The sequence below is a fragment of the Mobula birostris genome, chromosome 28, assembly GCF_030028105.1.
Source record: "Mobula birostris isolate sMobBir1 chromosome 28, sMobBir1.hap1, whole genome shotgun sequence".
NCBI lineage: Eukaryota > Metazoa > Chordata > Chondrichthyes > Myliobatiformes > Myliobatidae > Mobula > Mobula birostris.
In genome coordinates this window covers 11,337,847-11,354,762 of record NC_092397.1, presented here as the reverse complement: position 1 = coordinate 11,354,762, position 16,916 = coordinate 11,337,847, and the positions used below count along the sequence as shown (strand labels likewise).

At 49.5% G+C, this 16,916-nt stretch overlaps 1 protein-coding gene across 5 annotated transcripts in view; it reads right to left on the bottom strand.

Annotated features, from left to right (window-relative positions):
* The window catches only part of LOC140189039 (latent-transforming growth factor beta-binding protein 3-like), a 407,830-nt gene that overhangs the window by 63,477 nt on the left and 327,437 nt on the right, over nt 1-16,916 (bottom strand). For 3 of the 5 annotated variants that reach the window (XR_011883435.1, XM_072245722.1, XM_072245725.1), the window contains 4 exons: nt 16,409-16,600; nt 14,999-15,015; nt 5,045-5,114; nt 2,571-2,657 (listed from right to left, as the gene is read on the bottom strand). Coding sequence is in view for 4 of the 5 variants with exons in the window: in XM_072245722.1 (XP_072101823.1) it covers nt 2,571-2,657; nt 5,045-5,114; nt 14,999-15,015; nt 16,409-16,600 (366 nt within the window). In the remaining variant the exon portion in view is untranslated. The remainder of the gene's footprint in view (nt 1-2,570; nt 2,658-5,044; nt 5,115-14,998; nt 15,016-16,408; nt 16,601-16,916) is intronic. The other 2 variants (XM_072245724.1, XM_072245723.1) reach the window with 2 other exon arrangements.

The window sequence follows — 16,916 nt, the reverse complement described above, 5'->3', positions numbered from 1 at the left end:
GAGAGAAGGGGTCCCAGAACAGATCCCTGTGGAACACCATTGGTCACTGGCCTCCATGCAGAATATGGCCCGTCTACAACCACTCTTTGCCTTCTGTGGGCAAGCCAATTCTGGATCCACAAAACAATGTCCCCTTGGATTAAATGTCTCATTACTTTCTGAATGAGCCTTGCATGGGGAACCTTATCAAATGCCTTACTGAAATCCATATACACTACATCCACTGCTCTACCTTCATCAATGTGTTTTGTTACTTCCTCAAAGAATTCTATCAGGCTCGTAAGGCACGACCTGCCCTTTGACAAAGCCGTGCTGACTATCCCTAATCAGATTACGTCTCTGCAAATGCTCATAAATCCCGCCACTCAGGATCTTCTCCAACAACTGGCCCACCACTGAAGTCAGACTCACTGGTCTGTAATTTCCTGGATTATTCCTACTCCCTTTCTTACTCCAGAATAAAAGTTGAGGGAAGGGAAGGCGTACAAGCTGGCAGGTGATGGGTGAAACCAGGTGAGGGGGAAGGTGACTTGACGGGGGTGGGGTGGGGAATGAAGTGAGAAGCTGGGAGGTTTATAGGTGGAAGAGGTAAAGGGCTGGAGAAGGAGGTGTCTGATAGGAGAGGAGAGTGGACCGTGGGAGGAGAGGAAGGACGAGGAGACCCAGGGGGAGGTGACGGGCAGGTGTAAGAGGAAAGCCAGAATGGAGAATGGGGTGGAGGAGGAAATTTACCGGACGTTAGAGAAATTGAGGTTGGAGACTACCCAGAAGGAATATCAGGTGCTGAGTGATGGCTCATCGTGCCAGCGGAGGAGGCCTCGGAACAACATGTCGGACTGGGGAGTGGAGAGTGGAATTAAAATGGTTGTCCACAGGGAAGTCCTGCCTGTTGTGAAATGGAGTGAAGGTGCTCGACAGAGCTGTTCCTTAATCTCTGTCGGGTTTCACCGATGTAGAGGAAGGCCGCGCCGGGACAGCCTGATATAGTGGACTTGCAGGTGAAGGGCTGCCTCACCTGGAGGGCAGATTTGGGCCCCGAGAGGAGGTGAGGGAGTTGTACGTAGGGGCAGGTGTAACCCTTGTCCTGGCTGTTCGTGGTGCGCCCGGACGGTTTAGTTCCGGATCTGGCCACCAGGTGGCAGTGTCTCCCCGTCTGCCAGCCCCACTCCCAAATAAAAGTTGGAATGAACAACAGTTTGAAGTTTTCAAAACTTTACAGATTAGGTCAAAATCCTATTATGGAGGGAGCTGGCTTAAACGTATGCGCACAGAATCAGAATATACCGCGGCAGCTCCAGACACTCCTTAACCCGTCTCAGGTGCGGAGAGGATGTTTCTTACAGTCGGGGGGAGTCCAGGCCTCAGAATAGAAGGATGTCCATTTAGAACAGAGATGAGGAGGAATTTCTTTAGCCAGAGGGTGGCAAATCTGTGGAATTCATTGCCACAAACACCCGTGGAGGCCAAGTCACTGGGTGTATTTAAAGTGGAGCTGGATAGTTTCTTGATTAGGTCATGGGGAGGGGGCAGGAGGGCGGGGTTGAGAGGGGTAATAAATCGGTCATGACGGAATGGTGTAATTCTGCCTGTGTCTTTGGGCCAGTTACTAAAATAATCCAATCCCTGCTGAGGTGTTTCATCTGCAGAATCATAGAAACACACAGGCTGACTGAAAGGGAATTGACTTCATCTAGACCTAGATGTCCTCGGTCGGTGACCTGGGTCAGAGACGATCGGGAGCACAACGCAAGTGCTCCCGACGAGGATTCTCAAAATGTTGTCTTCCTCCGCAGCCCCTTCAGATATAAATTCCCAGGCCCCCTCCACTCAACTGGGTGAAAATGTTTTCCCCTAAATGCTCACAAATCGTTCTATCCTTTCAACTTAAACTGACACTCGGTGGCCGCTTTTCGAGTACCGGTGCGGTCTTCTGCTGCTGTAGCCCGTCCACTTCAAGGTTTGACGTGTCGTGCGTTCAGAGATGCTCTTCCACACACTGCTGTTGCTATTTGAGTTACTGTCGCCTTCCTATCAGCTTGAACCAGTCTGGACGTTCTCCTCTGACCTCTCTCCTTAAACAAAACATTTTCGCCCACAGAACTGCTGCTCACTGGACATTTTATTTTTGCTTCTCGCACCGTTCCCCGTAAACCCCAGAGGCTGTTGCGCCTGAAAATCTCAGAAGGTCGGTAATTTCTGAGGTCCTCAGACCACCCCATCTGGCACCTTCATTCCACTTTGATCACATCTCTTCTCCTACTCTGATGGTCAGTCTGAACAACAACTGAACCTCTTGACCATGTCGGTGTGCTTTTATGCATTGAGTTGCTGCCTCATGACTGGCTGATTAGAGATTTGCATTAATCAGCTGGTGTACCCCTCAATAAAGTGGAACTAGGGTGAACTAAAAATAAAGCAAAATTATAGCTCACTGGACAGTATTTTAACAGAGCTATCACTGTCCTGGCCTGTTATACCGTTAAATGCCCTGTGCTCAGGAGAAGAGGGAAGATACAAGTATCATGTATATGCTGTTCATAACCTGCTTCAACAAGGTAAGGGTCACCTACCAATGACTTGGGAGGGTCCAAACTCCATGGGTTCCTCCGGATGCAGCAGTTTCACAGCTGGGGTCGTAGGTCGAGGATCCAATTCTACTGATAAGGCAGAAAGCATGAGAAAAGTTTTTTTTTAAGTCACAGTACAGGACTCAGCTAGCTTTAGAAATATTAGGGTGCACATGTGGCAGGTTTAGATCCTGTCCAGGGAGGGACGGTGTGGAGGGAGATTCACTCTGTGTCTGACCCCGGGAGTGCGTGATGGGACGGTGTGGAGGGAGCTTCACTCTGTGTCTGACCCCGGGAGTGCGTGATGGGATGGTGTACATATAGAACATAGAACAGTACAGCACAGTACAGGCCCTTCAGCCCACAATGTTGTGCCAACCCTCAAACCCTGCCTCTCATATAACCCCCCCCACCTTAAATTCCTCCATATACCTGTCTAGTAGTCTATTAAACTTCACTAGTGTATCTGCCTTCACCACTGACTCAGGCAGTGCATTCCACACACCAACTACTCTCTGAGTAAAAAACCTTCCTCTAATATCCCCCTTGAACTTCCCACCCCTTACCTTAAAGCCATGTCCTCTTGTATTGAGCGGTGGTGCCCTGGGGAAGAGGCGCTGGCTATCCACTCTATCTATTCCTCTTATTATCTTGTACACCTCTATCATGTCTCCTCTCATCCTCCTTCTCTCCAAAGAGTAAAGCCCTAGCTCCCTTAATCTCTGATCATAATGCATACTCTCTAAACCAGGCAGCATCCTGGTAAATCTCCTCTGTACCTTTTCCAATGCTTCCACATCCTTCCTATAGTGAGGTGACCAGAACTGGACACAGTACTCCAAGTGTGGCCTAACCAGAGTTTTATAGAGCTGCATCATTACATCGCGACTCTTAAACTCTATCCCTCAACTTCTGAAAGCTAACACCCCATAAGCTTTCTTAACTACCCTATCCACCTGTGAGGCAACTTTCAGTGATCTGTGGACATGTACCCCCAGATCCCTCTGCTCCTCCACACTACCAAGTATCCTGCCATTTACTTTGTACTCTGACTTGGAGTTTGTCCTTCCAAAGTGTACCACCTCACACTTCTCCGGGTTGAACTCCATCTCCCACTTCTCAACCCACTTCTGCATCCTATCTATGTCTCTCTGCAATCTCCGACAATCCTCTACACTGTCTACAACACCACCAACCTTTGTGTCATCTGCAAACTTGCGAACCCACCCTTCTACCCCCCACATCCAGGTCGTTAATAAAAATCACGAAAAGTAGAGGTCCCAGAACAGATCGTTGTGGGACACCACTAGTCACAATCCTCCAATCTGAATGTACTCCCTCCACCACGGCCCTCTGCCTTCTGCAGGCAAGCCAATTCTGAATCCACCTGGCCAAACTTCCCTGGATCCCATGCCTTCTAACTTTCTGAATAAGCCTACCGTGTGGAACCTTGTCAAATGCCTTACTAAAATCCAAATAGATCACATCCACTACACTACCCTCATCTGTATGCCAGGTCACCTCCTCAAAGAACTCTATCAGGCTTGTTAGACACGATCTGCCCTTCACAAAGCCATGCTGGCTGTCCCTGATCAGACCATGATTCTCTAAATGCCCATAGAGGGAGCTTCATTCTGTGTCTGACCCCGGGAGTGTGTGATGGGACAGTGTAGAGGGAGCTTCACTCTGTGTCTGACCCTGGGAGTGTGTGATGGGACAGTGTAGAGGGAGCTTCACTCTGTATCTGACCCCGGGAGTGAGTGATGGGACGGTGTAGAGGGAGCTTCACTCTGTGTCTGACCCCGGGAGTGTGTAATGGGACGGTGTGGAGGGAGCTTCACTCTGTGTCTGACCCCGGGAGTGTGTGATGAGACGGCGTGGAGGGAGCTTCACTCTGTATTTAAGCCACGCTGTCCCTTCTCTGGGAACGTTTACTGCTGCTGTTGTTCCAGAGTGGAGTATGGTCCCTGACCTGCTTCCAAGCAATTAGGAATCGGAACCCCAGTGGTCGCGTAGGCTTGAAGCTATTAAATCAACCCTACTGTGAAAATGAAGGCTTTGGGCGGGGTATTGGCCAAGATCCCACAGCCTGCACACACCCCTTCACTTGAGTCAGCCACAGTGTATCTCGTTCCCTCTGAGCTGCGTGGGGGGGGTGCGCAGCTGCACAGTAGCTGCAATGCTCCCATGCACATAGCCTTTGTTGCCACGCAGCTGGACAAGGAAGTTTGCAGCCATGAAAGATTTTCTTTGTTGTATTTCATGACACCCTTCAATTACAAAATAAAATCTGAAGTATGTGATTTTTCAGATATTCATAGTATGTATATTCCAAAAAACAATTGAGTTGCGTGCAAGCTGTATAAAAATTTCCTGCTTTCAGCAATGGTTGGTCCGTGAAGCTGTCACAAAGTTAGAAGCAGCGTTGCCCAGGGGGACTTCAGGAAGGAAGGAAGCCCCTTTCTGTCAACACTTACCCGGAAATCTCGATCCGAACGGGATGAAACTCGACGAGAAGACTTTCTCCGTGAGGCTGAAGGTGGGCACCTGATTGACCACAGAAAAAATGAGAATGATCAGGGGCTAACCAGCCAGGGGTCCATCGGTGGCTCAACCCAATACTCCCAAATGACCCCATCCCTTTCCATCACTCCCACCGTCCACCCTCCCAAATGGACCTCATCCCTTCCCATTCACTCCCGTTGTCCTTGTCCACACTCCCAAATGACCCCATCCCTTTCCATTCACTCCCGTTGCCCACACTTCCAAATGACCCCATCCCTTTCCACTTACTCCCACCATCCACCCTCCCAATAGGACCCCACACCTTCCCATTCACTCCCTATATCCACACTCCCAATGGGACCCACCCCTTCCCATTCACTCCCACCATCCACACTCCCAATGGGACACTCCCCTTCCCATTTACTCCCACTGTCCACACTCCCAGTGGGACCCCACCCCTTCCCATTCACTCCCATCATCCACACTCCCAATGGGACCAACCCCTTCCCATTCACTCCCACTGTCCACACTCCCAATGGGACCCACCCCTTCCCATTCACTCCCACCGTCCACACTCCCAATGAGACCCCACCCCTTCCCATTCACTCCCACCGTCCACACTCCCAATGAGACCCCACCCCTTCCCATCACTCCCACTGTCCACACTCCCAATGGGATCCATTCACTCCCTTCACATTCACTCCCAATGGGACCCCACCCTTTCCCATCACTCCGACTCTGCACCACCCGAATGCACCAAATAACTTCATTTTTTCCCCTTCAGGACAGCATTCTAAATGGTTTAAATGTCTTTACCTATGGGCAAAGTTTGGAATAACTTCAGAGGAATGTTACATAGAAACATAGAAACATAGAAAATCTACAGCACAATACAGCCCCTTCAGCCATAATGCTGTGCCAAAGATGTACTTACTTTAGAAATTACCTAGGGTTACCCATAGCCCTCTATTTTTCTAAGCTCCATGCAGCTATCCAGGAGTCTCTTACAAGACTCTATTGTATCCGCCTCCAACACTGTCGCCGGCAGCCCATTCCACACCTCTGTGTAAAAAACTTACCCCTGACATCTCCACTGTACCTACTTCCAAGCACCTTAAAACTGTGCCCCCTTGTGCTAGCCATTTCAGCCCTGGGAAAAAGCCTCTGACTATCCACACGATCAATGCCTCTCATCATCTTACACACCTCTATCAGGTCACCTCTCATCCTCCGTCGCTCCAAGGAGAAAAAGGCCAAGTTCACTCAACCAATACTGATAAGGCATGCTTCCCAATCCAGGCAACATCCTTGTAAATCTCCTCTGCACCCTTTCTATAGTTTCCACATCCTTCCTGTAGTGAGGTGACCAGAACTGAGCACAGTACTCCAAGTGGGGTCTGACCAGGATCCTATATAGCTGCAACATTACCTCTCGGCTCTTAAACTCAATCCCATGATTGATGAAGGCCAGTGCTCCCTATGCCTTCTTAACCACAGAGTCAACCTGTGCAGCAGCTTTGAGTGTCCTATGGACTCAGACCCCAAGATCCCTCTGATCCTCCACACTGCCAAGAGTCTTACCATTAATACTATATTCTGCCATCATATTTGACTTACCAAAATGAACCACCTCACACTTATCTGGGTTGAACTCCATCTTCCACTTGTCAACCCAGTTTTGCATCCTATCAATGTCCCACTGTAACCTCTGACAACCCTTCACACTATCCACAACACCCCCAACTTTTGTGTCATCAGCAAATTTACTAACTCATCCCTCCACTTCCTCATCCAGGTCATTTATAAAGATCACAAAGAGAAGGGGTCCCAGAACAGATCCCTGAGGCACACCACTGGTCATGCAGAATATGACCCGCCTACAACCACTCTTTGTCTTCTGTGGGCAAGCTAATTCTGGATCCACAAAGCAAGATCCCTTTGGATCCCATGCCTCCTTACTTTCTCAATAAGCCTTGCATGGGGTACCTTATCAAATGCCTTGCTTTAATCTATATGCACAACATTTACTGCTCTACCTTCATCAACGTGTTTAGTCACATCCTCAAAAAAATTCAATCAAGCTTGTAAGGCATGACCTGCCTTTGAAAAAACCATGCTGACTATTCCTAATCATATTATGCTTCTCCAAATGTTCATAAATCCTGCCTCTCAGGATCTTCTCCATCAACTTACCAACCACTGAAGTAAGACTCGCTGGTCTATAATTTCCTGGGCTATCTTTACTCCCTTTCTTGAATAAGGGAACAACATCTGCAACCCTCCAATCCTCCGGAACCTCCCTCATCCCCATTGATGTTCAAAGATCATTGCCAGAGGCTAGCAATCTCCTCCCTCACCTCCCACAATAGCCTGGTGTACATCTTGTCCGGTCCCGGAGACTTATCCAAATTGATGCTTTCCAAACGCTCCAGCACATCCTCTTTCATAATGTCTATATGTCCAAGCTTTTCAATCTGCTGTAAGTCATCCTTACAATTGCCAAGATCCTTTCCCGTAGTGAATACTGAAGCAAAGTATTCATTAAGTACCTCAGCTATCTCCTCCGGTTCCATACACACTTTTCCACTGTCACACTTGATTGGTCCTATTCTCTCACATCTTATTCTCTTGCTCTTCACATACTTGTAGAACGCCTTGGTGTTTTCCTTAATCCTGCTCGCCAAGGCCTTCTCATGTCCCCTTCCGACTCTCCCAATTTCATTCTTAAGCTCCTTCCTGCTAGCTAGATCTGCATCATTACCTAGTTTTTTTTTTAAGCTTTCGTAAGCTTTTATAAGCCGTTAGAGGATGATCTTGATTAGTCAGGGCATCAAAGGGAGAGGGCAGGAGAATGGGGTTGAGAGGGAAAATAAATCAGCCATGGTTGAATGTTGGAGCAGACGCAATGGGCTGAATGGCCTAATTCTGCTCCTGTGCCTCATTGTCTTATGCCTTGTTAGTGCTGGTGGTGGCCTACTTTGCCCAATTCACCCTGAGGTCCTGGAACCACAAGGGGTGTCAACCCTCCACCTCCAGCTCTCCTGGGAAATGAATGGGAAGATTTCCGACTGTTCCCTCTCCATGGTGCTGAATGCTACTGTAAATCACATGGTGCCCTTCCTTGCCCCCAGTGAGTGGCCTGAGGCTTGGCAGTGGGCAAATTCATCGTATCATTATAGGCATCGGACCTAAACCTAGACCTGCGACACGTGATTATGCTGGAGATGCTTTCGTTTCCCGAGCTCTACCCCCTGTATCGATGCATCCCCAGATTCAAATCCCTATCTCATTTTACGGACCTTCCAAAGAGCCACATTTAGTCCATAGTGATACAGCCTTCTCCGAAGCCGCTATCCTGATACTATCCTGCCTGCTTGTACCATGGTAAGGTACGGCAATTTCAATGCACAGAACGCAAGAGGCTTCAAGAAGCAGTGGGCACAGCCCGGTCCATCGTGGGCACACAGGGTCAGGGATTGGCAGATACTCGTCACGTCGAAACACACCGTGAAGTGCACAGTTTTGCGTCAGCGATCAACGCAGTCCCGAGGTCGCGCCGGGGGAGGCAGCCCGCAAGGGTCACCACGCTTCCGGCGCCAACACAGCGCACCAACAGCTCACTGACACCTAAACGTCCGCCCTTGGAACGTGGGAGGAAACCGAGCGTCCGGAGGAAACCCACGCGGTCACGGGGGAGGACGTAGAAAACTCCTCGCGGACCGCGGCAGGGAGTGGCGCCGTAAAGTGATGCGGTGACTACCGCACTGTCGCCGGGCCGTGGAGGTAAAGCCGCGAGAAGGCACCGCCCGCCTCCAAGGGTCGACGCCATTCGCGCCAGGGCCATCTTCTCGCTGCTACCGTCAGGCAGGAGGTCCCACACCACCAGGTTCAGGGAGAGATACTTCCCCACAAGCATCAGGTCTTGGACTGACCTCCACAACTCCAACTCTGTCTGAGAACGACAGACGGCGTAATCGTGAACATTAAAGGACTCTGAAGATGGCAGCGCAACGCAGCTCGCAGCGGCCACTCCGGTGCGGGAGCGGAGGCTCCTGTAGCGCCTACCGGATGGGAGGAGAGTAAAAAGTCCATGGTTAGGGTGAGATGCATCCTTGATAATGCTTCTCGCCCTGCCCAGGCAGCGTTTATGGTAGATGTTCTCAATGGTGGGCAATTAGGTGCTGATAATCCACTGGGCAGTTTTCACCACACGCTGGAGTGCTTTGCGGTCTGATATGGGACAATCGAGAACCTATAGCCTCCATTTTAAATATACCCAATGACTTGGCTTCCACAGTCCTCTGTGGCAACAAATTCCACAGATTCACCACCCTCTGGCTAAATAGATTCCTCTTTGTCTCCGTTCTAAAGGGACGATCCTCTACACTGGGGCTGTGCCGTCTGGTCCTAGACTCCCCCACTACAGGAAACATCCTCCGGACATCCAGTCTACCTTGCCCTTTCAATATTCAGGTACCTGGACAAGGATGTGGATTGGGAAGCCTTTGAGGGACATGGGTCAAAGATGGGGAAATGAGACTGGCTCAGATGGGCCAAGTGGCCAGCTTCCAGTCAAGCTGCAGACGCTGGAAATCCAAAGCAGAGCAGGCGAAACGCTGGAGGAAATCAGCAGGCCAGGAAAAAAAACGAGTTGACCTTTCGGACCGAGACCCTTCTTCAGGACTGAGAAGGAAGGGTGGTGGGAGATGCCAGAATAAAAAGGTGGGGGTGGGGAGGGGAAGGAGGATAGCTGGACGGTGGTAGGTGAAGCCGGGGGGTGGGGGAAGGTCAAGGGCTGGAGAGAGAGGGACCTGATAGGAGAGGAGAATGGACCATGGAGAAAGGGAAGGTGAAGGGGACCCAGGGGGAAGTGATAGGCAGGTGAGAAGAAGTTGATGGTTAGAGTGAGGAATAGAGGAAGGTCGGGGGGGGGAGGTGGAATTTTGTTCACCGGAAGGAGAAATCATTATTTATACCATCAGTTTGGAGGCTACCCAGATGGAATATAACGTGTAGCTCATCCACCCTGAGGGCAGCCTCATCTTGGCACAAGACCGACGCGTCGGAACGGGAACGGGAATCAGAATTTAAGTGTTCGGCTGCCGGGAAGTCCCCCGCTAGTGGCGGATGGAGCGCAGGTGCTCGACGAAGCGGATCCCCCCACCCCGATCTGCGACGGGGTCTCGCCAATGTAGAGGAGGCCGCACCGGGAGCGCCGGGTGCAATACGCGACCCCCCCCAGCAAGTTGGCAAGGTGAGGTGGCGCCTGACCCAGAAGGACTGTTCGGGGCCCTGAGCAGAGGTGAGGGAGGAGGGGTAGGGGCAGGCGTAGCACTTAAGGCTGCTTGCGGGGGTAAGTGCCGGGAGGGAGATCAGTGGGGGGGGGGGAACTACCTTATGGTTTATGATTCCATCTCCACCTTTAAGGCCGCTCCTTTGTCAGTGCCGCCGCCCCAACAGCTCCAGCGGCCCGGGGTTCGATCCTGATGTTGGGGGCTGTGCTGAGTCTGCACACGTTATCCCTCTGATCACATTGGTCCCCACCATCCACCCCCACCCCAGGATGATCCGGTGTCCTGCCATGCCCCAAAGACGGGCAGGTTTGTCGTCGTAACATTGGCAAAAGAATCAAAGGGTTGATAGATGGTAGGGGTATGGAGGTCCTGGTGCAGGTCCATGGGAGTGGGCAGGTTAAATGGTTCCGCACGGACTAGATGGGCTGAAGGGCCTGTTTCTGTGCTGCATTCCTCTACGACACTGTGACAGAAAACAAGTTGCAGGCTGCTGGGGAAAGTAAGAGGCGCGGGCCAAATGTCTGCTGGGGAGAGCATGCCTTCTTCCACGTCATGCTAAGTAAATAAGGGAGGGGAAACTCTAGGCAAAGTTTTCATCCTGTCCAAATATTTCCTGATGTAATCCGGTGTCTGGTGTTCTTTGATAGTGCTCCCGTGCTGTCTGCGGGTCTGTGAGCCCCAGGGGCCAGGGAATGGACATTGGAGGCCCAGTGTCTGTGAGTCTGCGAGCCCGGGGCCAGGGATAGGGGGCCAGGGCCTGTGGCTGGAGGCCTGTGCGTGTGTGTGTGTGTGTGTGTGTGTGTGTGTGTGTGTGTCTCTCTCTCTCTCTGTGCTGCTGCTGCTGTTAGTGGAGCACCCTCCTGTGGATTGAAAATGGACACTAGTGGTTGCAGATCAGAAATCAGGGTAAGCTCTCTCCCATTCAGGTACAGTTTGGAAAACGTTTTACACCCCAAACCAGACTCAGGGCCTCTCAGTCAATCTGGGTGTAACTTTTCACTGCAGTGGTCAGGGAACGTCATGCAAAGCGATGATGCATTCCCTTCCATCGCTCATAATATGTGAGACGATTGCACCTATAATATAAGGCAAGCCGCCACAGGCAAGCCTCACTGGACAATGCGGATCATAATGTGTGAGTACAGTGTCTGACGTCACCATTTCCTTTGTCTTTTGGAAAGCCACCTTACACTGCTCTGTCCATTGCCATTTTACCCTGATCTTTAGTAATAAGTTCAAGGGGTGGAGCATAGGTTTGGCAGGAGCCTGCTACAGTAGCTGACAAATCCTAAAAAAGCACCACAACAGTGGCATGTCCTTTGGCCTTGGGGCATCCAGCTCTGCTTGAACTTGTTCAGCACACTTGTGTAATCCTTGCGACTCAATGGTGTGACCACAGTAAGTGATGCTCGGCTTAAAGCATTCACACTTGCGTCATGCTCGGAGCCCATGATCTTCTAATCATTTTTAATACTGCCTTGAGATTTTGGAGATGTTTCTTACCATCTTCACTGATAACAATGATGTCATCCAGGTAACACTGAGTGTCTGGGATCCTTGCAGCACCTGGTCCATAGCTTTCTGCCAGAGTGCAGGTGCAGATGCTCCTCCAGAATTTAGCTTATTGTAGCAATAAAGCCCTTTGTGTGAGCTTGTGATGAGAAACACTTTGGTCTCTGTTTCCATCTCCATCTGCAGGTAGTCCTCAGCTAAGTCCACTTTGCTGAAGTGTTTTCTTCCAGAAAGGTTTGCAAAGATACCCTCTATCCTGGGCAGAGGGTGTTGATCTACTTTCACTACTGGGTTGATGGTGACCTTAAAATTACCACAGATCCTGGCAGACCCATCCTTCACGCTCACTTTCATTCCTGACTGCAACTCAATTGTATCTCTGGCTGCTGTTTCCATTGATACAGTGATTTCAACTGCTCTTTTCAATGTGAGTTGCACTTCAGTTAGGAGCCATTTTTGAATGCTTTCTTGTAAGATTTCACAAACTAAACAATCTCTCAGTGCATCATTAAGTCCTTCACTGAATTTACAATGCTCAGAATATTTCTTCAATTCAGCCAAGTAAGCTGAAATGGACTCCCAGCTTTTGATTCCACTTATGAAACCTAAAGTATCCTGCAACCAACATTGGCTTTGGTTCTAAATGTTCCTGCATAAATTTTACTGATATCAGCAAAGCTCATTTCAGCTTGTTTGGTTGCAGCAGTCAAACTTCTAAGCAAACTGTATGCCTTTCCACTCAATGCACTCATGACAGGAGAAACTTACTTTTTATTGGCTTTAAAATATGTTCAATTCACTCAGTATACAATACCCAGTTATCTCTTGTGCAATCAAACACATCTATCTTTCCAATACAGCCAACCATTTCTGAACCTGCGAACTTTGTCCATTTTCTGCTTTTTTTAATAAACTAGACCATCTCTCTTCTTTTCCGAAGAAACCACATACTGCACTTAAAAAAAAAATTTAACCATTTCTCTCCTCTTGAAAAGAAAGCATGCTGGGCTTTTTAAAAAAAAACTTGAACATCTTGCTCCTTTTCATCAGGTAGGTAGTCGACTCGGGTTTGCTTAAAACTTCCTTGTTGCTACTGTTATGCTTTATAGCCGCCAAAAAATAAAACTAGTTGAACATAAAACATGGAGCCGGGGACATATATATAGGCATCCGTTAGTCTCATGAGACCATGGATTTGCGCCTTGGATGGTTTCTAGGTGCAGGCCTGGGCAAGGTTGTATGGAAGACCAGCAGTTGCCCATGCTGCAAGTCTCCCCTCTCCACGCCACTGATGTTGTCCAAGGGAAGGGCATTAGGACCCATACAGCTTGGCACCGGTGTCGTCGCAGAGCAATGTGTGGTTAAGTGCCTTGCTCAAGGACACAACACGCTGCCTCAACCAAGGCTGGAACTAGCGACCTTCAGATCACTAGACGAACGCCTTAACCACTTGGCCACGTGCCAACAAAGCCGGGGATAACTTGTGCACATTTAGCCTTTTACTTGAGCAAGGTGTACACACATGACGCGTTGGCATGATGATGTGTGCCATTCACATACTTTTACAAAAGCACTATAGCTTTGGTGCCCAGGACTTTTACATATTGCACCATACCTCTGCCGCAAAAAAAAAATTGTGACATATACGAGCGATGATAAACCTGATTCTGCTTTGGGTCTCTATTACAGAATGGGAAGAGGGCAGGGAGACAGGAATCATGGCTGGGAAAAGAGGAAGGGTGAGGCGAAGGAGCGAGAAGCACCAGGGAGACAGTTTGTAATGATCTCCCCCCCCACCCCTGGCACTCCTTCTCTGCCACCTGTCTCATACCCCTCCCATGGCGCTCCACCCTTGCCATATCCAACATCCTTTGCTCCTGCCAGATTTCCTCTCCGTAGCATGTTGACAAGTACAGTACCGTGCAAATGTCTTAGACACCCTAGCTATGTATACGTGTGCCCATAACCTGTATTGAATTATGTAAACAAACAAAGAATGCTTAATAAACAATTTATTTACAATATTACTGAAATATTAAATACACAACAGAAAGAGCAGAGGAGATAAGAGAGACATAGAAACATAGAAAATAGGTGCAAGAGTAGGCCATTCGGCCCTTCGAGCCTGCACCACCATTCAGTATGATCATGGCTGATCATCCAACTCAGAACCCTGTACCTGCCTTCCCTCCATACCCCCGATCCCCCTAGCCACAAGGGCCATATCTAACTCCTTCCACGGTGAGGAGATGGAGGAAGAGAGGAACAGAGAACGAGGAGAGAGAGAGAAGTGACAGTGGAAAGCAGAGAGCAGGGAAGGATGAAAGAGTGAGCGAAGGGGAGTTGAAAGAGAAGGCGAGAGGGAAAGAGGAAGGGAAGGGGAGGCAGGGAGGGAATGAGATAAGATGGGAGAGAAGGAAACAGGAAGAGAGGGAAAAAGAGAGGTGCGGGGAGAGAGGGAAAGAGCAAGACAGGAGAGAGAGGAAGAAAGAAAGATAGAGGGGAAATGAGAGTGAGAAGCAGAGAAAGAGATTGAGGGAGGGAAGGGAAGAGATGGGGAAGGAGAGAAAGAGAGAACGTGAAAGCACATGATAAAATGGCGGCGCAGACTCGATGGGCCGAATGGCCGACTTCTGCTCCTGTGTCTTATGGAAAGTGCGAAACAGACAGAAAGAGGGAGGAAGAGAGGGAGAGTGGATGAGGAAGAAGGAAGGGGAGAGAGGGAACGAGAGAAAGGAAAGATGGAGCAACACAGACAAAATGCTGGAAGAACTTAGCAGATCAGGCAGCGCCTATGGAGGGAAACAAACAGTCAATGTTTTGAGCCAAGAGCTTTCATCAGGACTGGGAAGGAAGGGGGAAGAAACCAGAAGAGAAAAGGAGGAGAGAGAAAAAGGAAATGAGAACAAAAACAAAATCTATTTCGATTAACTAGAAACAAGGCCGATGGAAAATAAACCAATAACATTTCCATAAAACCAGTGGTTAAAGGGTGATTATCACTGAATGGTTCTTTGTCAGCTTGGGAGCTACTGATTAGCAAAACCCTTAGGGAAAAAAAATACAGTTTAGCACAAGGAACGTTAAACATGTTACAACGTAATGAAATCTTCCACTTACCAAAGTGATAGTGGTTGCTGTGTGGAGAGAAGAAAGGGATAAGGTTACTGAAAGTGTGGGAGAGGGGAGACGTTAGTACAAGCAAGGAATTCATTACAGCAGAATAAAATGGTTGCTACACATCAGAGATGACATTTCTACGGCCTAGAGAAATTCTACAAGTAGGAAATAGTTACTAGGGGCTAGATGTTGGCTCCGGTACATTCCTGCCCGTGTTACGTGGAAGCAGCTGGCAAATTATCACAGACACAGATCCCTGTCCCATCGACACGTACGTGCGTGTGTGTGTGTGTACGCAAGGACGATAAGAGAATGAGTGTGACTATGTATCTATAAAAGAGTGCAAATGAACATGAATGAATGAGCGTGTGAGGAATTCTCACCCTGCTGGCTTAAGACGGCGCTACTCAAATTGGACGACAACTTAATGGTAGTTCAAGAAGCAAGAAATTATCCATAACACTTCTTCTATATGATGAAATGAGACGGAGGCAATGGGCCTCCCCCAGCTGCTCTGGGTCTATAGACTCAATTTGGTTCGGAGTGTTGTTGCATGCTTTTGTTGTTTGCATGATTTGTTTCTTTTCCTCTCTTCACACATTGGGTGTTGGTACTTTTTTTAAAAGTTGGGTTCTTTTGGGTTTTTTTTGGTTTGTGACTGCCTGTAAGCAGATGAATCTCAAGGTTATATAATTTATACATACTTTGATAATAAATGTACTTTGAATCCTTTGACTATAGCATATATGCATGTGAATGAGTGTGCAAATGTGTATTTGAGTGAAAGACTGAGAGTGTGAATGCATGGACGTGTGAGTGGGTGTCAACATGTGCACAGGTGTGCGAGTCGCTGTACGAACGTAATTGTGAGTGAGTGTGTGGGTGTGTGCGGATGAGTGCATGTAACTAAGTCTGCGTGAATGTCAGTGGGTGTGCGAGCGTGCGTTTAATTGTGCGCGTGTGGATCAACAGGCGCATTTTGCAGTGCGGTGGCGTAGCGGTCAGCACGACGCTCCACTATGCCGGCGACCCAGGTTCAGTTCCTGGGAGTTTGCATGTTCTCTCCCCGTGACTGCCTGGGTTTCCTCCCAGAGTCCAAAGACGTGCCGGTGGGGGCCAGTTAGCGAGTTCAGGGCCCGATGTGTGTGGTGTTAGTAAGTTAACTGGTGTCGCTAGGCCAGAAGGGCCTGTAACCATGATGACATCATTATGATGTGCCGGGTTATGTGACATCATCATGTGGTGCCATGTTGGACAACGTGGGCGATCCGATATGTCTCTGTAAGTAAACGTACGATTTGAGTGCGCACCTGAACGCTTACGCGGGTGCGGAAATGAGTCGGTGCGGAGGAGGGTGTGGCTGGGAGAAACCCCCTCCGTCCCACTAGTCCCCCACTAACTGTTACCAACCTTCCAGGACGTCCTTGTCAATCTCCTGGTGCGGGATGGCGGTGGGCCCCGTGATCGGCACCTGGACGATGCGGGCCTTGCCGTCAGGGCCTATCCGCACCGTGATACTTTTGCCGGGCGGGATGCTGATCTTCTGGTGGGAGCTGGAGAACTGGTAGCCCATGCCCGCCGGGCACGTCTCGTGGAACTCTGCTGCGACAGGCAAGAGTTAGTGGGGCGCTCGGCGAGAGTGGGGCGGGAGGAGATGGTCGGGGTCATACGGGCCCAGGGCACCTAAGCAAGGCTATTCTAACAAAAAAAAAATCCTCAGCCTCTGGACCAGGAGAACGGGGCAGTGAGGATGAAAATTGAAGAGAGATGAATGGAAGTGCTGAGGTCAGTGGGATTAGTTTGGGGACTGACACAGGGCTGTGGGGAGAGAGTGGGACAGTGGGATTAGTGTGGGGACTGACACAGGGCTGTGGGGAGAGAGTGGGACAGAGGGATTAGTTTGGGGAGAGAGTGGGAC